This window comes from Corapipo altera, unplaced genomic scaffold, assembly GCF_003945725.1.
Source record: "Corapipo altera isolate COAL_440 unplaced genomic scaffold, ASM394572v1 50, whole genome shotgun sequence".
In the NCBI taxonomy this organism is placed as follows: domain Eukaryota; kingdom Metazoa; phylum Chordata; class Aves; order Passeriformes; family Pipridae; genus Corapipo; species Corapipo altera.
This window is the reverse complement of record NW_020884889.1, coordinates 1529491-1553113: the sequence shown is the minus strand read 5'-3', so window position 1 is coordinate 1553113 and position 23623 is coordinate 1529491. Positions and strand designations below refer to the sequence as shown.

The 23623-nt window shown below is 50.4% G+C and overlaps 2 protein-coding genes across 4 annotated transcripts in view; one reads left to right on the top strand and one right to left on the bottom strand.

The window, feature by feature from the left end:
* The window catches only part of CILP (cartilage intermediate layer protein), an 11073-nt gene extending 5525 nt beyond the window's left edge, over positions 1-5548 (bottom strand). The window contains exons 1-5 of one of the 2 annotated variants that reach the window (XM_027644393.1): positions 5521-5548; positions 3712-3838; positions 2808-2891; positions 1984-2037; positions 372-557 (exon numbers count right to left, since the gene is read on the bottom strand). In XM_027644393.1, coding sequence (XP_027500194.1) covers positions 372-557; positions 1984-2037; positions 2808-2891; positions 3712-3772 — 385 coding nt within the window. In that variant the 5' untranslated portion in view covers positions 3773-3838; positions 5521-5548. The other variant, XM_027644391.1, reaches the window with a different exon arrangement.
* LOC113947628 (gonadotropin-releasing hormone II receptor-like) overlaps positions 1-23606 on the top strand; it is a 24442-nt gene extending 836 nt beyond the window's left edge. The window contains exons 2-8 of one of the 2 annotated variants that reach the window (XM_027644394.1): positions 240-349; positions 1014-1114; positions 13834-14032; positions 15447-15558; positions 16811-17320; positions 17823-18024; positions 18307-23606. In XM_027644394.1, the coding sequence (XP_027500195.1) occupies positions 15550-15558; positions 16811-17320; positions 17823-18024; positions 18307-18713 (1128 nt within the window). In that variant the 5' untranslated portion in view covers positions 240-349; positions 1014-1114; positions 13834-14032; positions 15447-15549 and the 3' untranslated portion in view covers positions 18714-23606. Of the gene's footprint in view, positions 1-239; positions 350-1013; positions 1115-13833; positions 14033-14326; positions 15559-16810; positions 17321-17822; positions 18025-18306 lie in introns of those variants that run through there. The other variant, XM_027644395.1, reaches the window with a different exon arrangement.
* Positions 23607-23623: the final 17 nt, after the last annotated feature.

Here is a 23623-nt window from a genome sequence, read left to right as displayed (position 1 = left end):
AGCCCCTTCAGCAGGGGCTGTGGCAATGTGATATTCCCAACACTTCTCCTTCTTGGAGATTGCATGGAGGCATCTGCCTGCAACTGCTAACTCTGCCCTGAGAGCTGCAGTTATAATGAGATTAATGGGATGTTTTTCTATATTGACAAGATCTTTGTGAGTCCCTGATGATTCCCCATATCTGGATCCCCCTGTTATCTTGCTATTTGGCTACAAACTCCCTGTGCTCTGTTCTCCAGACTTGCTTGGGAATCACAGAATTCTGGCAAAGGAGAGAAAGATGGTAAAATGACAGCGAAGGGAGCACAACGCCTTCGTGGTGGTGAGACCAGGACATCCTCCCCTGCCCGTAAGTGAGGTTATAGGAGCACCTGAGCAAACATGTCCAATGCAGAGCCGCCCTTCCTCAGTTGCTTCATTACAGTGCACGCCCCAGAGGCGCTCAGCTAGGCAGGATCTGGTACGCTTCTGTACCCCGGTTTGGCCACACTTTGCTGAGCACTCGCTCCATTTCGACCATGGAGACAAAAACCTTTTTGAATCTTGCACCAGTGGACCTTGAATAACATCAGTGGTGTGTTACTGAGACGCACATTACACGCACAGCTGCCCCAAAACCGGGCAGTTGTTTTCTTAGCAGCTTCTATATAGCTCAGACTATACATTTGGATATTATGCACCACATGGATTAAACAGACTCAAAGCATTTCAGGGAGCTGAGAAATAAAGCACAAGAAGGCATCTGAAGGCTTCTGACTTAATTCCCTGCAGGCTACCGAATTCAGGATGATTAAGATAAACTCGAAGGGAGCAAAGTGCAGGCAGCTCATGCTTAGTGTTGAATAACTTTGGCTTAAAGGAAATCAAACACACATTGTCATTTCAATGCTGTCTGAAGGGCAACACTTGCCTGTGTTTCAAATGTGGTTAAATAGGGGGGGAGAAAAGGGTAAAATTTTTGGTATGACCATGTTGAATGTCTTTAACCAAACTTCAACATATGTTTTCTATAGGGGCAGCATGTGTCCTGTTGTGAGCACCACTTTTACTGTGTGCAAAGCAGAAGCCTGAGATGCTACTGAGCAGCCTGAGCACATCAGGGACCAGCTGATTGGTAAAACACAGAGAGAGTTTGCAAAAGACATTTGAGACTTTAATATGGGGTTAGATTTTTAAAGGGATTTCTTTAACGGGGCTACTAGATGTTATTAATTTAAGCTACTTTGAATGGACGAGATCCACTCCAAGTCTGTGGTTTGGGCTTGTTTTTAAATGACAATGTTCTAATAATGTTTGCAAGGATGAGCTTGTGACTAAAGTTTCTAAAAATGGGGTTTCTTGGAGATGTGTGCTGTGTCATCTCCTGTACCTACTCTTCCACCTAATTTGTAATAAAGCAGGTTGGGTTATTTCCTAGAAAGGCAGACAGGCACAGGGCTGGACTGTTCCTGTAGTGATGGCCAAAACCAAAGCATGTGGGTGTAAAAGACCCTTTAAATGAGAGCAGCCATGGGAGCAGCATGTCTGGTTTAGAGTGAATGCTTGGCTTAGATGGGCAAGTTTTTAATGTGTTAGCACATCAGCACCTCCAGTTCAGCACCCCAAGTACCACATCCATGACCTTATTTAGTAATTTGAGGGATGCAGGAGGAGGTGGGCTTGGAAACATGGTCCCATCCCATGGATAAATGGCCATTTGTGCTCACCCCTAGCAAAAATTTAATGTGCAGCAGATTAAAGTTGGGTCTCAGCAAGATCCTAAGCTCATTTGGGATCAGCTGCTTTAATCTGCAGGGCTGTTGATAACAGGATATGAAGAAGGGAGTGCAGTGGAGGAAAAGCATTAGATGGCTCTGCGTAGCACCTCAACAGCAGAGAAAGCAGAAAGTGGAAGAAGAGGGAGAAGCTGAGGCGTAGAGCTCTGGCAGGGATGTGGGGAGGTAGGGACAGGGATACCCCATGGCACCGCCGGCAGGAACCTACTGCGTCTGACGTAGGTGAAGGTTGGGTCTCCCCGGCGAGAGCTGCTCCTCGTACCTGTGGGCAGAGGACACTGGGGGTGATTTGGGCAAGGTTTTCCAGCCATGGAGCCAGCCTCAGCACCACTGCCCTGTGTCATCCACTTCGAGGGGAAAACAATTTTCCTAGTAGTTTTCCTAAAAATAACTCTCAGCAAATGAAGGGGACCTCTGGGAGTCCAGGGTTTTGGTGCTTTGATTCTTCCCAATGGCTAAGAGAGCCGCTGGGAGCCAGACAAAAGGCTAGGACATGAATCCTTTGGATATGGCATCAGCATGTCCAACCCTTTCAGTGCCTGCTGGAATTTAAATTGCAAGCTCTGGACAGTAAAGATTGAGTGGTTGAGGCATCTCCTAGGAATTAATGAGTAGAGTGGGCTCTGCAGGTCATTAATGCCTCACAGGCTTTACTTCTAAAGGAATGGTGTCACAAACTGCCCTGAGCATGGGGACAGTCTGGGCAGGGGAAAGGCAGGTCAGAGCATGTGCTGGCCCATCCCTGGGCTCTTCTCACCCTCCCAGCCCCGCATGCCTCCCACAGGAGTCGGGGCTGTGGTCACATATTGACCTTCCCTTTTCCAGGAGAGGAGCCAACAGCATGTCAGCGATAGCCAAAACCCTACAGGAGGTCATGGATGATTAACATTTATTCCATTGCTTAAATCACAGAATCATAGAATGATTCTAACCCTAAATGTCCTCATCTATTCAAATAAGATTGGTTGGTTGTAAATTGTTGGGAAAATTGTCCCAGCAAGGGAAATCCACCCAAGGTGGGAATTAACTTACTCTCCAAGCTGAGCATTACCAGCGGGCTGAAGGTTTTCTGTCCTATCTGGACCCTGCTGAGGGCTGGTTTCAGAATCCTTTGTCCTAAGGGTTGATAAATGAAAGAATAAATCAGATGACTACAAAGGATAAAATATATTAATTAGATTCAAAGTACTGGGCATCCTTATGCTCAGTATTACTGCTTTCCCTTTGGGTTGTGGCTGGTTGGAAGTCCTGTAGGATGCAGTGCAGGAGATGCCGAGTGAAGCATCACTGCAGCTCAGACATGATAAAAACTTTCTATTTCCCTTATCACCAAAGGAAAATTTTTTGTACTTCCTGTGTTGGAACAGCTCAGATCAATTCATCTTTCTATAACTGGAGTGATAAAATATATCCTGCCTCTCCCTGCACAGGGAGAAACAAACCTGAGGTAGATGAGGTTGGATGTTGTGATGGGTCATGGACTGGTTTCTGCGCTTGCTGGCCACCTGCATGCCTGAAGGGAGCTGGTGGTTGTGGCTGGTTCCTGGGGTGCTTGCGGGGACCAGTCTTATTTAAACTGGGGAGTAAAGCCTCAGAACCAGGTCTCCCCTGTGCCAAGCTCCCATGGGTGAGGACTGGACACTGTGGGGTCTTGGGGATGGCAGGCAGGGATTGTCCCGGCATTGCCAGTGGGCTGGTGAGCTCATCCCTGGTCAACCAGAGGCTGGCTGAGCCTGGCTGACTCACAGACATGCTCTGGGGGCTGGATGGGAGCCAGTCCTCGTCTGGAAGTTGTTTGGCCGGGCAAATGCCGCTCTGACCCAGACCAGGACCCCGCATGGATGTCAGGCTGTGTCTGCTGGCTCAGCGGTGCCACAGACGCGCCTGCGCTGGCAGGGACAGTGCGGGGACCGCAATAGGAACATTTAACCTTCACCTAGAGTGGATGTGGCTCCCAGGAGGAGGAGGAGGAGGATCCAGCCTTTCACAGTGACCATTGTGGTCTCCAGAGGTGACCAGGGGCTTCTTGGAGTTTCCGCAGTCTTCCCACGCCTTCCCCAGTCCTGCGGAGACAAGTCCAGCCATGTTGAGGCTCAGCCAGGTCCTGCTGCTTTTGGGAAGCTTCTCCCAAGCTGAACCAGTTCAAAGCATGCCATGAGGCAGCTTATAAACCATGCCCACCCACCCAACCCCAGCAGCTCCTAATTTTTCCCCTCAGGGAGGAGCAGCAGGGGCTCCACATCTGTGCTCGCATCCCCTCTGCTTCTCACTGTCACATCTTGAGCCCGAATCTATTCTGCAGAGCACTGCTTTGTAATGACATCTCCTTAACGTGCCTTGGAACAGCTTAAATACTTCTACAGGGATCTCTCACAGCCCACACAGCACCACAGGCCCCCTGACACCCCACTCTGCTCCCTGCAGGAGCAGGGACATCTCTATGTCTCCATCCCTCTGCCTCAAACTGAGTGTAGTGCAAGGATAGCATCTTACCCCGGTACATCCCAGAACGTGGGGAAAGGGGACGGCTCCTAAGCACCTCTGAGAGTGGAAAACCCCATGCACAAGCCAAGTCTTTGCTGCAAGTGTGAGCAAGTAGCTCAATATTTTCCTTTTCCTGCAGGCAGAGATGTGGGACTGAGGCTTTGTGTCACTCTTCCCCAGCTCAGCCACTTTAGACCTTGTTTTCAGTGACTCCCTTTGCCCTGTGGCATCAAGAATTTGAGTATTTAATTTCTGAAGGTACCCATGGAACTGGTGTTATCCCAAGTGACACCAGCTGGTGCTTTATTTTCTGCATCCAAAATTAGTGAACCAGGGGAGAGGAAATGTTGCCTCAGCCTTTCAGTGCCTCAGTTTTTCTATAAAATGTCCCTGACAAAGGGCAGCCAGCAGTAAGAACACCCTGTTATTCATAAGTGGTACTAACCATCCCCTCTGAGACTGGGGAATGTGGGACTAAGAAATACTTTGATTATGGCTCAGCAAATCCCAGTCAAGCAAAAATAACAAGCAACACATGAGAGGTGTTTTGTGGGCTTACGGTGGGGCCGTGAACTCGCAGCCAGACAATAACCAGGAAAAATTAACCCTGTTTCCCACTCGGCGCCTATTTTTGGAGCTGACTGTGACTTGTTCAGCGCTGGGTTTGGGATGGGATACATCCCCGGTACACACGATGCTGGGAAAGGGGGGGTTCAAGCGGCTGGATCTTGGCAGCAGGGAAAGTATGGAATTGCCTGTGTCCCCCACGGCAGGGAGCTGAGGGAGCCGGTGCGGGACAGAGTCGCGGGAGATCAAAAGCCCTGTGTGAGCAAAGCACTGTCCGAGTCCGAATCCCCACTCCCGCTGTCCCCGTAACCCTGCCCCAAACGCATTAGCTGGGATGGGGAAGGGAGAAGCGGAAAGCAGGAGACCGCATCAATGTTTTTCAGCCTCCGTGCTTTCATCTACCCATTAATTAATTTCCACCTCGCCTTTAATCACAGCCACTGTTAATTACGCCACTCTAATAACATAGCAGAATTATATAACCGCTGTCTGCCACGGAGGGGAAAAATTTAGCAGGGTTGGGTTGCGTTTTTTCTCTTACCTAAAAAAACATAAAAACCCCAATTAAGGAGAGTCCCGTCCTCTCGCCACAGAGCCGCCAGTCGAGCCGAGATCCGGGGGCGAGGCAAAGGCTTGTCAGCTGCGGGTTCAGGGATTTGCAGGCGGTTGGGAAGAAGAGAAAGTTGCAGCTTACCGAAACTCCCCTGCGCCGTGCCGAGCCGGGCTGTGTGCGAGCCTCCCTGCCGCCCAGGCGGCGGGGTCGCTTATATAGCCCGGCGTGTAGCTTAGGGGATGGCAGCGAGCCACGGACCGCGAGCACAAACAGATCGGACGCGCGAGGAAACCGCAGCCTGAATAATCCCTTAATAAGGTGATGGTAAACAAAAACTTGCGGCGAAGCAGCAGCCGCTGGGGCTGGCAGCGATGTCACGGTGTGGTGGGGCAGGGCACGGAGTGGGTACCACGTCCCAGTGTGGACACCGCACCCTGGCACAGCACCGTCACTGTCAGGGGTTCACCTGGGGTCTGGATCTGAAATAGATGCTGCTGACAGTTCGAGGTGGAGATACAGCAAACAGGCAATGAGTTTTGGGGATGCTTTTTTGGCTTTACGTGGTCTGGGAAAACGCGGTGCCCACCCAGCGTTGCCGTTGTTGTTCCCCCCTTTCACAGGCATTGGGGTACAGCTCAGCTGGGCACCATTCCCTGCGCAGCCTGCTCACCTCTGCCCCTGCACTGGCTCTAGCAGTGGTCAAATGAGGTTGCTGAGAGAATGTGGGACAAAGCCATAGGGATTGGTTTGGATACCAGTGGTAGCACAGAACTGCACAGAGCTGCAGAGGCAGGCCCATCCTTGCAAATGTTACTGCGTCTCCCTTGAGCCGTGGGGAGATCCAGCAATGACCCCTAACCAGAGCTGCCTGCTTGCCCCAGGCTGGCTTCAACCCCTCAGGTCTTTCCTCTTTCTGCAGCTATGTTTTTTCCCATGTAACTTGTGGCAGCTGGTCTGTGGATTTGGGGCTTCTGAGTGTTGACAAGGCATGTGGCCTGGTGTAAGTGACTGCCACCCATGCACGCAGCCCTGGCACTGTGGGACTGTGCTGCCAGTTGCTGCAGGAGTGTGGTGTGAAAACTTTATGTGTCAGGAGCCATCCCCCAAGAATGGGGATGGGTGTTGGGGCAGCCAGTGGCATGTGGGATGTGCCAGCGGTGTCCTGAGCTGCCTCCTAGTAATCCTTGCTGGCCCCGCTGCCAGAGGGAGTGGTGCAGGAGGAACATGGATCAAGATGTCACGTAAAATAATCGGTGGTGACCTACACCCGCTCCTGTTTATGTTTACGAGGGAAAAGGAAAAAACACCTGAGATGTGCCAAAAAATGGCAGAATGTTTATGCGGTGGGCAAGGAGCACACAGTGAACTGGGAGCTTCAGACCTCTGAGATAAACATGAAGCTCAGCTGTGTTTCCCCGCAGTGATGAGGACAAGATGTGGGAAAAGTGCTGAGGTGGAGAGCAAGGAGTTCATCTTTCCTGGATGGCACCTACCCCCCACCATGGCTGACCCACCCCTAACACAACACCAGTGCCTTGGGAAGGCATCTCTGGTCCCACCAGCTGCTTACCTATATCCTGGCGTGAATTTCCATTAATTTCCATTAATTTCCATCACTGCTTGGTGAGGAAACATGCTGTTCTGCAAAAGGAATGAAATATTATTCCTTATGTTATGGAAACAGGTGCAGGCATTTCTGCAGGGCATTTTGCAGCTCCTGCAGCATGGCTGTCTCCTCTCCAACGCCTCTTCTTCAAGATAAGCTCTGGAGACACGTGTGTGTCTTCAGGAGCAGATCTGGGACATGTGAATTCATGCAAAACCCAAGCCTCTAGAAAAGTCTGTTTGCACAATCTCTTGGCTTGGCCATCCCTCTCTGCAGCTCCAACATGTGGTTGATGTTGGATGGAGCAGCATGAGAAGATCCCCATGTGTTCCCAGTGCTGAGCACCACTGGCAGCACTGCGGCTCCAGGAGGTGCTCGGCTGCTTTCCATCTGCCTGGAGGTGAATAATTCCCTGATCCATGGGGTGGAGGGGACAGGCAGGTGCTGCCCCATGCCCACAGTGGTCACTCTGCAGGGCTGTATTACCCATGGCTGGTGGGAAGGATGTATTCCAGACCAAACTACTCCTATCTTTCTGCCCATCATCAGTGAGTTCAGCTGCATAAGGCTGGTGCTTCCCATCAGAAAGCAGCAGAGCCACAGCCTCTTGGACTCATTCCCCTCACAGATTGACCCTAAGGAGCCTCCTCAGATCTCCTGGGTTTTTCCATGGTTTCATCACTAATGTGTAATTACAAATCTATAATGTATTTATGTGAACACTACCACACTTAATGCTCCCCCCCCCCAACCAGTGCTGAGGCTGGGGCAGTGTCAGAGGTGCAGATGGTGCAGCAGCATGTCCCTCCCCACGTTCCTTTGTGGCTGTATCCATAACTTTTATTGTGTTCATCTAAAAAATCTAGGGGAAAACTGGCTAGTGATGCTCATCCTGGCTCTTCGTGCCTCTCACCCTTTCCGATAGAGCATTACCTGAGTGACCATCATCAAAAGCCAACTGTGCCAGGAGGGTGGCAGGGATGGTGGGGCTGCTCTCAGGGCTGCACATTGAATTTACAGGCTGTGGGGTCTGTAAAATGCTCTGTAGGGCCCACGAAATGTGCTTTGGGACCCAAGGCTATGCTCAGTTCCCGGCCAGCTGCCCTCGTCCTCCCTCCCAGTGCCCTCTCTGCTCCACCGAAGGGAGCTGACGGTTATTTTCCCCTGCTGCATGTTTCTGGGCTTGCTTCTGTTTACGGAGCTGGGAGTTAAAATAACTGATTGATGACTTTGTTCCATCCCAAACACTTTGGGGAAGTTTGCGTGGTTTAGGAGGGAGAGCTGGGAGCTGGGATTTCATTAAGCACTTGGCTCCCAGCACTTCTCCAGCCATGCTCCAGGGGTGGCTAATGTTGTTTTTGAAATCCTGTTTTGCTGTCCCAGGAGCCGGACGGGCGATTTCCATGGTTTGTAGGAGAACTTGGAGATGTGGCAGGTCCCTGGGGCTCACTCTGAGCTCCGAACCAGGAGCAAACCGTGCAGCCACCACAATATTGTTTCACTTAAGCCCTCCTCCACTGCTTCATCAGCACAAAATCACACTCCAGTTGCCTAAAAGCTTTGGAAAAGAGCCAAAAAAATGAACTACTGGAGTTTGTTTTCACTGTGCGGATGAGGATTTACAGGCTGTGGCTGAGAGAAAAGGAGTGAGAGGACCTTTACCCCCTCTGGAAGGTCTTGCTTAGGAGCTAAAGCTTCAACCATGGCTCAGCAGTGCTCATCTCACATACTCATTTATGGAACAGATACAAAAGGCAGTGCAGAGTGGGGACACCAGGAGAGCCAGGAGCGAGGGAAAGACTGATTTTAGCTGTGGAGGTCAGGAAGGCTTTTTCTGGAGTGATGAAAGAGCCGGAAGTGAGGGGGGAGCAAGTGGATGTGGCTGTGCGGTCGTGAGGTCTGGCCACAGGGTGAGCCCCCAGATGTCTGCTGGCACAAGCACAACACAACTGACCCCCTGATGTATAAAACGGAGTGTCCCCCCCTCCATGATTCCATCTGTCAAGGAAAAGGGCTTTTTCTAGTGCTTTTGCAGGGCATGTCTGCTATCCGAGTGCCCAGGGACTGTCACCTGCATCGCCGCCTCATTACATACAGCCCCACTCCCAGACCCACATTCACTAGGGAGAGCTTTGCTGGTCACTGGGATGTTCTGGACTGCAGAGTCCCACTTGGATTTCACTCCTGGATGAAATGTCCATATTTGTAGTCTTTCCTTCCCCGTCACAGCTTGGAAGAACAGAGATGGGTGATACTGTGAAAGCACCAGAAGTGTCTCGATAGTAAATCCCTTTTTAATTATATTGCTGAGCTGGGGAAATTAAAAACTCTCTGCAAGGTGGAGAAGGCCATTATTTTCAAGCCCTCAATGAGTTACGCACATCCCAACCTTTCCCTGGAGCATTAACTGCTCGGGGACACTTGCAGGGCAACATCGTGGTGCCATGTGCTGGAATGATGCCAGTATTTGCTGGGAACATTTTGCTGTCAAATGTGGGCTTGTGGCAGGGCCTGAGCTATTGCACAACCTCAGATCAATGATGGAAAAGCGGTCGCAGGATGGGAATGGGTGTGATGGGAATGTGGTCAGGTCCAAGCCAGGGCAGCACCTCAATGGGGACATTTACACCACGAAGGAAGGGCAGGAGCAGAGCTCTAACCCACAGCCTGCTAGCTGTTTGCTTTAGCTCTGGACAGGGTTTGGTGGACAAAGACCATCCTGTGTCAAAGCCCATGTTGATTTGAGTAATTAGTTGCTCCTGAAGAAATCCTTGATTTATTACTCTTATTTACGGGCATTGGCTTTGGACTGGGATGCATTCCGGGCTGGGCACCCATGCTGGCATGGAGCACAGCCTCCCACCCATGGGATGGCGATCCCTTGTCTCATCTGTGCCTTTTCCTCCTTGATTTTCTTGCTATAAACCAGGTTGAGATGGGCAGATTCACAGTGATTTACACCAGCAAAACATCAGCCAGCTTTTCCTAAAAACCAGCAAAATCCTGTGTGATCCATGAGTGTGCAGGGAGGGGCTTGGGTCTTCCAGTTTGTCTTTCTCCTGCTCTGCAGGGATCACATGGGAGCACAGGAAAAGGTGTAGGCTGTGTAAGGTGAACCAGAGGCAACAGTGACAGCAATGAAAGTAGAACTTCAGGTTAAAAGGTGTTTTTTAGTGTGCAGATGAACCTCTACATGGAATGGGCAGAAGGTGGAGGTGATGGAACTGAGTGGGTGGTGGGCACTCCTCGTTGAACCATTTGGGAATTTATTTCAGGGCAATTGTTGCACTGAGCAACGTGGAGCTGAGCCTGGGCTGGGATAATCGGTGCTGATCCACCCCCAGGTTTCAGCTCTGAAAGAGTTTGCCAACATCCATCTGCACTGGCAGGAGACAGCATGGAAATGCCTCCCTTCCCAGAGTGCCTGCGGTCATGAGGGCGACCGGAGATGTAAAACATCTCACGACCTCATGCATCGTGCCAAGGGCATGCTCGGAAAAGCCGATCTCTGCCGAGCTAATTCCAGCGCTGCTGGGATCCCCCTGGAATACGTGGCCATATCAGCTTTCGCCTGAGGGTAAATGTGTGTTTGCCGGGAGCACACCAGAGGGTTTGGTGGGTGCCAAACGCTGCTGAAGGAAGGACTGGAAGCTCCCAGTGTGAGCACCTTGGCCTGGCTGAGATGAAACCTGCCAGGAGCAGGTTGGGAAGGCAGCATGGGAGATGAGCCCTTCCGGAGAGAAATTCACTGCAACACTCCCGGCAGCGGATTGAGTGCTGCCTCCCAGATGGGAGATGTCAGCACTGATGCTCATCCCAAGGGATACTTGAGTCTCGCAGCCCCAGAGTTTGGCTCAGAGCAGGTTTCTTGCAGAAAGGTAAACACAGGGAGCAGAAATTATATCTCTCTGGCTCATTAAATTCAGCATTGATGGCATCTGCCCCACCAAGCCACTGATCCTTTCCAAAATGCCTAGGAAAGAATCATGTCCCTGCATAAAGTTGACCCAGGGGTGGTTTTAAGCCTTGAAAACTGCTTAGAGATATGAAGAGCGTGGGAAAGAGTTGTCAGGGGAAGTGTTCCCTGCTTCTTGCTACTGCAAGCCCTGGGTAACACCGCTGAGGGTCCCGCAGGGATGTCGGCTTTCCCCACGTCTCACCTCTCCCCCAGTGCAACAAAGCAGGCCAGCCCTTGAATCTGGCACATGTTTGTGAAGGAGCATCCAAAAGGAGCACTGAAATATGGCCTGGAGACACACAATCCAATCTAGGAGCTTGGAGAGAGGAGAATATTTGGAGCAATGTAATGGACAGGTCCCACAGGGAGTAGAAAAAGAGGAGGATAAAAGAGGGCGCAGAAGGCAAAGGCAAGAAGAGCAACTAAACCCAGTCCAAAAACAAGGGCAAAATTGTTCACTTCCATGGTTAGTCACAATGAAAACATTGGCATTTCATAATTTCTTCCAGCTCAAGAAAAATACCCAGTTAGGGTAGTGGGAGCCTTGGCCAGGTCAGTTTGTGCCAGAGCTGAAGGGGCCCATGGCCCCTCCATCCACCCCATGGATCATTTTCTTGCTTTACTGGGTACTGGACCATCATGGGACTGAGGTGCCAGGTGAAAATTCCCAAATAATTCTCCCCACAAATAAATTCCAGCTTGGGCAGGGAAGCAAAGCTGCTGTGAGGATGAGCTGTGGGTGTAGTGGCAATGCATGCACAAAACCAGGTTTTATCACTTGGTGGTGAGCAGATGGGACTTGGCACCAAATCCCAACATGTTTTCTGGAGCTTGACCACAGGGTTATCTGGAGTGATAAATTCTCTCCTCTCTCTTGTCCAGTTTAAAGATGAGGAAAGGGGATTTGCTCTGGTCAAGATGTGCTGGTGAAAGATGGAGGAAAGACCCTGAGGGCTGCTGCTCCTCATGGGAAGATGCGAATTAGGGGACGCCCTGGGATTGATGCTCTGGACATCTGGGCTCAGCAGCACCAGAAATACCAGCTAGGGTCTTAAAAGGCAGGAATTGCAGCAGGTTTGAGCATGTTTTCCTCAGCACCACTGTCCGATGGTGCAATCTCTGCTCGAAGAAGGGCATTTATCAGCGAGGCTTCAATGTAGGAAGCTGAATGAGAAACAGCACATTGTTTCACCAAGAAATGGTCTAAAGACAGTTTACCAAGTAATTGAGCCCAGAGGGCAGGAGAGACCCCTCCCTCTGCTTTAAACAAAGGTTTTTAGGAGGAGGATGGGATGACCCAGATTATCCCCCAGAGGAGCAGTAATTACCATCCGCCCTGGCAGGCTCAGCAGAGTGGCCAGGGCCGGCTGAGCAGGCAGAATGAGGTGCTGGTTTATCCCCGGTGACCACTGAGCCTCTGTCTTTTGCTGCAAAGATTTTAGGGAATTTTGGGTGATGCTCAGGACCTGTTTGTAGCATACAGCCAGAGGTGGCACCATTCTGGTTTTTATGATGCTGTTATTTAATGAGAAGGTAGAAAACTGGGAGCTTCCCAACTGCTTGACTTGTGAACTTTGGGTAAGAAGAGAAGCCGTTCCAAAGGTGAGCTCATTTCTAACCCCGGGAAATGACTTCATGGACGCTGGTATTTACTCACAAAAACATTGCATGTCAGATGTCCCTGACTAGACTTTCTGTTTCGAGTCCAGTATGAGACAAAAATTTCCTTGGACGAGACAATTCAAGGTTTGGAGGAGGAGGAGAAGAATTGGAGGGGGAAAAAATATCGGAATTTTAAAAAAAACTGAAATGGTGAGGATTTTCTGAGCATAGGGGAGTTTTTGGCAGACAGCCTGGCAGAAGCACCTGCCTGGGCTGAGGGTGCAGGGAGTGAGGGTGCAGGTGATGGGTCCAGCCAAAGAATCACCCATTGTTACTCCCCCATAACTCCCACCAGCTGGAGTTTCTCTCAGAGGGGAAAACGCACGTTTTTCTTTTTTTTTGGGAAGCCAAGACCCTGGCAGTGATTTGTCAGGATAAACAGCAGCAGGTTCCCTGCCCTGCATTTGCACTAGGTTAATGGAAACTATATCCCACGCTGTTTTCCCTGGATAAGATCCCAGTTTATATGGGATGTCCGATGGAAAAACACAACACTTTTATTTAAGGTCTGCTCGTGCAGAAATTGCCACTGAGGCTGTGCTACCCAGTGTGGCTTTCTGGTTTCTGTTTTCTCCAGCATCCTGGGATGATCTGTGGGGATCTGGGGAGATAAGTCCTATTTGGGGATGCTGGAGGATGCTCTGTCCCCTTATGACCCAGTGCTGGGCTGCAATTCTGGGGATTTACTGGGGCACCATCCCAAAAGGAGAGGGTTTTGGGAAGAGCCAAGCTGGGATGTATGGAAACAAGCCCTCCCTGCCAGCACTGTTTCCTAATCCTGGAGACCAAACCTCTCTGATTGTTAAACCAGTGTTCAGAGATTCGGCTGAAGGCTGCTGAGCAGACAACATCCAAGCTGACCTTTGAGGAGATGAACAAAAAAAAGAGGGAGAAAACACAAGGGGGTTACTGTGCAAACGCCGGAGAAAAATAGTCATTTCAATTAGGAACCCCACCCTCAAAATAAGACTTACTGCTAATGCATGCCCAGGACATTTCTGCATGATGGTATGCTAAAAAAATCCTCTCTGAACAGGGACTAAAGGCTTTGTTGTGTCATGAGCAAGGCTTACAGTTCCCAAGAAAAATCCTGTCCCCCTCTTGCATCATACAGTCGAGGATGAGGAGGACATTTCTAGACAAAAAGGCCAGCAGCCAGAACGAAGGACAAACAGGGAATACATTCCTGACTCGCTATTTAATGCAGGTGCAAAGGGCTTTCATGCAGGTGCAAAGGGCTAAACGAAAGCAAAAATAAGGATGAGTGTGTGGGGCCGAATCTCGGCTTTAAGCAGGAGCCCAATGCCAGGAGGAGGTGGCTGCTGTAACAAACAGGCTTCCACCGAACTTCTTTGTGGGTTTTCTGCTATTTTTCTCCCAGGGACCAGGCTGGTTCCTGTGGCACTGGGGGGCGATGCCCCTGCCAGGTAAGGAGGTGATGGGGACAGTCCCCTCCCACGTTGCAGGAGTGGCTGGTGCTCGTGGGCAGTGCCGATGGTGGGTTTGTTTTTTTCTTTCCCCTCAGATGTAAAGCACTTTGAACGCAGGGATTTCCCTCTGTGGTTTCAAGCAGAGAGTTTCCAGCCTGATCCCTTTTGGCAGTTCCATGCAGAAGTGATGGAGGTTTTAGGGGACTCTGGGGTGAACGTGGTCCAGTGCCTGCAGCATCTCTTGCTCTCAGGAGCTGCTCCCACTGCCACACAGTTTGACTCTTAAAACGCACAAAGGGGAAAAAATCCTTTTCTGCTTGTGCCCAGGAGCACTCCTGCCAGCAGAGCAATTTCAGAGATGGTGCAACCCCACTCAGAGCTTGGGCATTTCCTCCTGAAGATAAGTGGGAATTGGTTTAAGGATGGAAAACCTATCCCAGAAAGTGAATCTCCTCCTCCTGGGGAAAAATGCAGAGCCACCACTGCCAGCCTGGGACCTGCAGGGATCTGTACACCAGGTACTCCTTAATTTAATAGCCTAGGAGATGTGAAGGTCTATTTGCATGTCATTAAAGTCCCCAAGGTGCCACTAGGAATGTGTTTGCTGGTGCTGGCCCCAGCAGGGCTTGGGGCTGGCCCTCTGTCACCCCTACAGCTCTTTTGCTGGCCAGAGGAGCACAGTGTCCTCAGTTTCCCTCCCTGCCCTTGCATTGCATATCATATTTTTTAAGCTCTTGTGAGCTCTTTGTCCCTCTCAAGGTCCTTCCCTCTCACTGCCTTATGCCGCAAGAAACATAGAAAGAAGAAGATGGGAACTGATAGAGTGCAGAAAAAAAAAAAGTGTATTCATTACAGTGGCAAAATGCCCCGAGTTTCTTCTTATTAATCCCCTCCTTGCAGCATTTCCAGTCCAGGCACATACCTGTGATGCTCCCACGGACCCGTGTGGTCCAGGAGCATCGCTGAGGGAAGGGGGGTGTGTGTCTGTGAGTCTCCCGGTTGTCTGAGCAACGGGACATTCATCATCAACTCCAGGGATAATTAACTCATTTTCCTGTATTTATAGCAAACCAGTGCAGGGAGTATTGGCACTTATCCCTCACAGGGCCACATTTGGCCACAACATTTTGAATTTTGGCCATTTCTTGCATTACGGCAGCTTTGTAATCGTCCCCACTGCCTGCTCATTAATAGGGCAGCTCGTTAAGCTGATGAGGGCAGGGGTGGTGGCGGCTGCCTGAGCCAGGCTGCCCGTGGGTGCCCACCTCAGCGTGCCCCACTCTGGGTGCAGGGAATGTTTGCAGCAGCATTCCCATCTCCAGATGCCTGCATATGCCTGTGCTAACAGCAGCGTCGCTCCCGGCTTGGCCGCTGGCAAGGGGAGATTTTACTGCTTCAAGGTTTGTTGCAGAGAGGTGATGCAAAGAAACACTGGAGCATCCTGACTCAGCACCGCAGCAGTGGGAGACCCGTGGGAAAGACACGGAGCTTCTTCTCTTGGCATCAGGGCATGCATGTGCCAGGTATGTTCCCATCAGCCAGGATAAATCCTGACCTGGATGTGGGTTTCTCCTTATTTCTTCCAGACAGACAGAAAGCAACTTGGTACTTTTTAACTGCCTTTTATTTTTGCAGTTTGTTGTTTTTTGGGCTGGTCTTTGGGGAGGGAGAGGGTGAAGACAGCGAGGGAATGGGGGCTCGGGGTGAGGGTGATGGGGCTGGAGGAGGGTGGTTTGCTGCAAGATGTTGGCATCAACATCCTGCAGAGCTGGGGAGACAGATTTGATCTCTGCTGCTCCTGTTATCTGTGCAAAGGTGGAGAATGCTTTATTTTGGGATCAGCAAACAGGAAGGTCCTTGAAACAGTAAGAGATGTACTGTACCTGCATCTGGGACTGTTAAGAGCTCGTATCCCCAAGAGTTGGAAGAATTAGCCCTTTAAATGGGAGGTCTCCTCAGGAAAAAAAGGGCAATCAAATCAAGCATGGGGGACCACCATGCTGGTAATCACCCCCCTGCCACCCCTGTGTAGGGGGGTTCTATCTTCCCCTCCTCCTCCTGCTTTGCCTTATGAAGGGAAAGGTACAGAGATGTTGAGCTGGTGTTGCCAGGGTCCTGTGAAAGTCCAGGCTCCTAAATTCTACTGTGATCCTCTCCCAAGAGCCACTGTCAGTCCCTGAACAGTGTGGAATCCCCATTTTCCCCTCCTGGCCACCCCTGGCTGCTCCCACCCATGGCTGCAGGTCCAGCACCAGAGGTGGACCATTAAGATTTAACACATTAATGGAAAGGGCCATGGGATTTCTGAAAATATGATCCCTGCTTGCAAACCCCCTTAGGAAGGACGAGTCCTTGAACCGAGCACGGCTGCCCCAGCACAGGCTCAGCCAGCTCTGGTATGACCCATTCCCAGCAGGATGCTGGCAGACAGCAACTGGTCCCATGGTCCTGGCCACCACTCCTGCTTCCCAGCTGCTCAACCGCCTCGCAAGGAGCTAAAAATATATGTCTGTGTGAGCAGTCACTATAGCTACAGCAGGGGTGAGCCAGGGAGGGCGGCTGGCCCTGGGGGATGTGGTACCTTGGCAAAATGGGCAACACAGAGGGGACAGGCAGTGATGGGACAGGACAAGACGGGACAGGACAGGACTGGCAGATTGTTGCTGGTGCCTCCAGTGCAGATCCCACCCTGTCCCCATTTCTCCTTACACTGAAGCTGCAGCACGCTACACAGCCCCTAAGAAGGGCTTCACTTTGCCACTCGCGTTTCTGCAGGGGATGAGTGAGGAGCAGCTCCCTGCATCTGCCCACTGCCCCACCACACGGGAGGACACCAATGTCTCAGCCTCTGCCTACCCCCAGTACTGGGTCGAGCCGCGGTTCACGCGAGCAGCGAAGGTCCGTGTGATCATCACAGCCATCTTCTTCCTGCTGGCGGCGGGCAGCAACGCGGCGGTGCTGGGCAGCCTGCTGAGGAAGAGGAGGAAATCCCACGTGCAGCCGCTGATCCTCAGCCTGGCTCTGGCCGACCTGCTGGTGACGGTAACGGTGATGCCCCTGGACGCGGCGTGGAACGTGACGGTGCAGTGGTATGGAGGGGACATCTCCTGCAAGGTCCTCAACTTCCTCAAGCTCTTTGCCATGTACGCGGCCGCCCTGGTGCTGGTGGTCATCAGCCTGGACCGGCACGCGGCCGTGCTTCATCCCTTCTCCCGCGCTCACCGCCGCAACGGGATGCTGCTCCGCGCCGCCTGGGCCGGCAGCGTGCTCCTGGCTTTGCCCCAGGTAGGGCTCTGTGCCTACCCTTTGGAGTCTGCCAAGGTTGGGGTGGTTTTGGAGAAGGGATTCCCAACCAGTCCATCCCAATCCATGGACTCCGCTACCACCAGATTGGCTCTGCCTGAGGGAAGCAGCGTGGTTGTGTGCTGGGTGGTCAGGGCTGCTTTGCACCTTCCTCACAGCACCTGTTCAGTGCCACCATCAGGGTTGGGGAAAAACAATGTCCACTATGTTTTAATTCCTTGTGCACATGGTAATCTTCTCCTAAAAATCCACACTGCACCACTGCAAAACACGTTGGAGCAGACCAAGATGAATCTGAGAAGTTCCTGACCATAATAACATTCTTTATGGTGAGAAAACAAGATTTCTCAGCTGTCAGATCCCATCCATCCTGACCAAATCATGAATTAGGTGCCCAGAGCCCCTCTCCCAGTTGCTCTCTATGCACAGGACATAGGCCCTGTTCCAAATCCTCTCTGAGTAATTCTTTGGTTCTCCATTTCAGCTTTTCCTCTTCCACTTGCACACGATTCCAGGAGGGAACTTCACCCAGTGTGTCACGCACGGGAGCTTCCGGGCGCACTGGGAGGAAACTGTCTACAACATGTTCACCTTCACCACCCTCTACATCACCCCTCTGAGCGTCATGGTTGTTTGCTACATCAGGATCCTTTGGGAGATCAGTAGGCAGCTAAAGATCAATAAAGGTAAGCAGGTCCCAGACCTTTAGTGTCCATCATGACTCCATGACTGAACCTGCTCCAGCCTGGAGTTGTTGTTTGGTCTGTCCCCACACCCTTTGAAGGAAAAACCAACTAAGGGGTTTTACACAAACTAATTGACCTTGTTCCTTTCTGTCTTCTGTTTCCTGTGGGCCATGGACTGGACCACGAGATAGTGTCCCCGCTCTGACAGAAGCACAAGCAAAGATGGTTGTGTTCTCCTGGTTTCCCCCCATCTCCAACTATCCCTTTGACTCTCCCTGGCAGGTTTGACAAGAAGTCAAAATGATCACATCTCCAAGGCACGCATGAAGACTCTCAAGATGACCGTAGTGATTGTTGCCACCTTCATCATCTGCTGGACCCCATACTACCTCCTGGGCCTGTGGTACTGGTTCCAGCCAGCCATGATCCAGAAGATGCCAGAGTACGTCAACCACAGCTTCTTCCTCTTTGGCTTGCTGCACACCTGCACAGACCCTGTCATTTATGGACTCTACACCCCCTCCTTTCGGGAGGACGTGCAGTTGTGTCTCAGGGGCATCGAAACAGCAATCACCAGACACAAGAGACACAAACCCATCTCAGCCTCAGAGAAGAACATCAAGGATGGTGCTGTAAATGGTGGAGTGGCCTCAGGGGGCTCCAATGGGACAACTGCCAGTGCAGTCTGATGGAGAGACGTACCCACAAGGAGAAGGGAGGTACAGCTTTGGGGCTGCTTGGTCCCATAGGATCATTCTACAGACTGTTCTAATAAGGTTTGCCACCCAGCTTTGGTGGGTGAGGGTCTCTGGCCAGGAACAGGGAATGCATCTCCTGTCTGTACTCAGGGTGAAAAACATTTGGGAGTATTTATGGTCATTCTGCCATATTCTGGCAGCCCTGTGACAACTAGAAGAATATCTTTTTTGTACCCTGTGCATGCTCTACCCCTGATTCTGGGGTCAAGCTTCTGCACACTTCCAGCATCCACCCCTGGTAGGAGACTCTCCATGTCCTCTGTGGTCCAGGGCCATGTCCATGGGGTGTCCAGTCTTCGAGTGCCCCTTGCAGCTACACCCCGGTGTGGAGATGCATGGATGGTGTCACCCTGAGGCTGCAAAGGTGCAATCACAGGCTTTTACTCTGTTTTCTCCACCCATTGTAGGAAAAGCTCCCTGGAAATTTCGGATCTCCTGGCTCAGAGCCTGCCTGGTTCTCCCATGGCTGTGTGACAAGCCCTGGGAGAGATCTAAATATCTGAGAGCTGACTAATGCAAGGGCATTAGTTCTGTGGGGATGGATTGGCTTTGACAAGAAGGGTACAAAGAACCACAGTGGGATAGGTATAGTGTGGGGGTTCTTCTCCCTTTTGGAGATAACCAGAAGGGAAAACAGTCCATGTTCTGGTGTGCAGGGGATGGTACGGATGCATCCTTACACAGCAGTTTGGGATACAGGGCTGACCAGGAGGGAGGGTGTTTGGGGTAATCAGAGAGTGACAACCAGACATGACCCTGCCCAGGACTCCTCTGGACCTCTCTGTCCCCATGTCCCAGGGCACGAGCTGGCAGGTTGCAGACCACTTGCTGGACGCATTTGCTTTGCCCAGTGCCAGTCCAGTGCCAGCCCCTTGGCTTTGCCCAAGCAGGGCAGGTGCAGACACCCCACAGGTGATGCCAGAAGTGTCCCAACAGGGAAGGTGATGGGAAACAGCTGGTGGATGGAGGGGCTCATCAGTACTTATCAGTGCCAGGTGGGGGCTGACAGTCTTTGGCTGCACTGTGAGGGCAAAGGAGGCTTCTGGATGAGTCAGTGGAGCTGTGGTGAGTAAGATGGGTTATTTGCTTTCTACCACTGTGCCAAAGGTTGCTTGAGAATGTGGAGGGTATGCATTGAAGAGATGGGTTTTTTCAATTGTGTTGTCCTTTCCAGGTAATTAGAAATAGTGGATTATTTCTTTTTTCATTCTCTGGTGATTGTTATTAAATGTGGATTTTTTTCCTTTTGAAGAGAAATTTAGTTTTGAGCCAGGTGGATTTTTTTTTTTTTTTTTAGTTTTGTGAAATTTTGGGAAGTCAGGAGCTCTGGACTTGGCAGGAAGCACTTCCTTGGCTATTTTTGTGGCCACCTCAGCTTTGAACATGCATCTGGACTTTATCAGGATGAAAGAGCTTTGTTTTAAAAACAACTCTTGGCTTGCTGTGGTTGCATATGTAGGGAGCTGGAAGATGTCTCTGCCCAAGAAAGCAAATTTCCCTTGGGCATTGAGGGGGCCTTTTCTCGATCTTGTCTCCAAGAGGGGATGGCTTCCCATCAGTCAGAAAGGATCTGCACTGGTCTCCCAGTGCCCCAGATAACAAATTATTGAAGCTGGATGGGTGGTAAGCAGTCCTTGCAGGCTAGCTGAGGCTGGGCAATGAGGACATGGGAAGCCAGAGCGCTCAGGGTGAGCTGTAGTCTGGTGTTGGGCACTTGCCTTCCCCATGCTAACAATTTATGCTAAACATGCTGCCCAAGGAGGAAAAAAAAATCAATTAGAACTGCAGGAGCCCAGACCACCTGGTGGGGATTAGTGTGAGCCATTTAGGAAGCATCCAAACTCCAACAAGATGAGTAATCGCAGTATGACTTTCCTGGGCTTGTCCTGCTCAAGGTTAATTACACAATGCAGGAGCTGGCTGATGCCAGGCTGGCAAAAATGGGCCTCTTGTAAGGTGGTGGAGATGGCTGGCAGTAAAAGAAGCTATACTCATCAACACTCCTTTGTCTCTCTGTATATGTTGCTTATGATGGCTGATGGGAGGCAGAACTTGAAGGTGTGTTGATTTTTCTGGCAAGCCTTCAGTGAGCAGGAAAGTGTCTTTAACCTACTGAAAACTTTCTTCATCCACTTCTTGCTGAGTGAGAGGGAGCAGGTCTGGCATTGCTCATGCACTTAAGACCACGTGTCCTCTCTTGCCTAGCAGCTTCTCTGAGGAGTAAGAAGCACTTTTTCTCTTCTTTACATCCCGTGGATACAGTGAGAGGGCTGAAGCAGGTTTGGCTTGAAGTGGGCTCAATGATCTTAGAATCCTTTAGGTTGGAAAAGACCTCTATGAAGAGTAGGAAAACTGGGATGCTGTCTAGTATACATACCTTGGTCCTTAGGGGAAGCATGGCACATCCCTCGGGATGCTTGTGGGCACTCCAGTGCTATTCCTTTTGCCCACCTCTTTGATACCTTCCCTCCTGTTGCTGGTGTTCAAATGGACATTTTGGGAAGCCTGGAGAGTGGGCAAGGTGCCCAAAGTGACAGTTTTCATGAGAGAAGGAAAATGTCACTGGAAGAGTGTGCTGCCAAGCCATGTGCCCACCACATGTGGGAAGGGGGAGTGAGCAGGTGGGCAGCACCTCCCTAGGGGAGCTGGGATCGACCTGGGTTTGGGTCCTGTCACAGGTGGACCAAAGCTAGGCCTGTTTTGGATATTCCTCTGTTTCTGCTTCTGCTGTTCTTAAATTTGCTCATACTGCAGAGAGCACATGATTTTTGCATCACTTACCAGGAGCATGAATCCCAGAGCCTCGCTTCTGCCCACGCTGGGGGTGGTCCTGCTTTCTTCAGAGGTTCCCTCTCTGCCCACGTTGCCTCAACCCCCTGGTTTCCAACAGCCCTTCTTCTCAGCTGGCTCCTGAGATCTCCATACATATATATAGTGAAAAACCCCCTTATATTTATGTCTATGTTATATATTTCCCCTTATGGGAGGAAAATCCTCCCACGAAACCTGCCTGTCCCCACCAGAAAGCACCAGCTGCCACGCTCCTCCTTGCAGTCCCAGCAGGATCAGGTTTGTGTGATTCAGTAACAGTTCTTCAATACTCACCACAGTAATGTAACAAACACATTAATAAGCACAGGTAGCTCTATATTTTACAACTCCTCACCCTGGGCTGCCCGTTTCAGACACAGCGGCCCTTTGTTCGGGAGGAAATTCTGATTCATTCCCTGTTAGTGTTTTCATAGCACTGTGCATGTTCAAAGAGCCACGCAAGTGGCTTAAGAGGCTAACACAAACCTTGGGGTTAATTCATAATACTGTTAGTTACTCAGCACAATACCCGCATTAATCCAGCTGACTGCACCTCGCCACGTTGGGAAACACATGCTGAAATCAGCAGGGAGCACAGAAAACAAGCGTGGGAGTAGGATGTTAAGTATTTTGCCAGCCCACTAGGTTGAATGTGAGCATCTTAGATGTATTTAAAATATTTTCCTGTTGCCTTGCTCCGCAGCTGTGGAGCTGGGGCAAGGAGGAGGCTGTGCCCAGCAACCCTGCAGGCCTGGGAGGAACAGGGCTATGAGCCCTCCAAGGGACACTCCAGACACTACATCAGGACTCAGCCTCTACCTGCAACCCTTTTTTTTTTTTTTTTTCAGTCTGTTCAAACTGATAAAGATAGAAAAAGCTGATTTTTTTTCCTTTAATACCTGCTGATCTCATTGCAGAGCTGGACTGTGCATGTCTGCCATGAGCCCTCACAATGCTTTCTCTCTCCGGGGATATGGCCTGGAGCTATTATTACTCCTTTTGCTTACTCTCAGAAACTTTCCTATGCAAAGAAACCCTAAGAAAAGAGCTTCAAATCCCTGCTGTGTTCCTGTCATCTGGCTCAGGAGCTCCCAGGTTTGTGCCTTTCCGTGCAGTGCCAGAAGACAGCCATCCCACAACTGCTGCCGAACCTCCACCTTTTCCAAAGGGCCCCAAACAGCCCATCCGTTCCAAAAGATGGGTTTTTTTCAGATATACAAGGCTTTCAGCTACCCAGTACCTAGCTTTCAGCTACCCAGCATCAAATACCCTACGTTTTCTGGCTGGCACATTACCTCCCCCAGACTTGCATATTTATATGGCACAACATTTAATATAACATGCTGAGGTGGACAAAAAATGGGCACCTATTCCCAGGACCCACGTGTCTCAAACCCCAAGTTTCTGCATTGAAATACCAAGGAGTAAACTACTATAAAGTAGATGAATCTGTTGCACAATAAATTATTAAGTTTATGTATATTTTAATTGCAAATCACTGCTATAATTAGCATGGACACTTCTTGGGCTGAGGCACCACAACATGCTTTGACACTGAGCATTATTAACGGGCTGTAAAAGGCAATGGGGAATTGGATTATAATGTTCTTGTTTTGCAAGTTGTATGGTGAATAAATAAATTTGTTCTGGCAGCACAATTAACTGGGATAAATATGTCTAGCTCCAGCCACCAACAAGAGGGGTTTCTGGAAATCAGCTTGTTCTCAGCCTTGAGTTGAGAAAACTTGATTGGACATTATTTCTGGCAGTTAGGTACCAGAACAACATCAGAAGAAGAGATTTTCTTTGAAATATTTAATGAATAAGGGAGCAATCACAGACTCATTTGCTGGAAATGTGATGAGATTTTTTTCTTTTTTGTGGTTAGGGTTCACTGTGCAATGAAAACTTGTGTTTATCAAGACTGAACTGTGGCACATATCTGGCTTTTCTTTGCCTACAACTTCCCTGGGTCTTCATGGGGTTATTCCATGCCCAGGCAATAATCAGAGGATAGTTATTCCATGCCC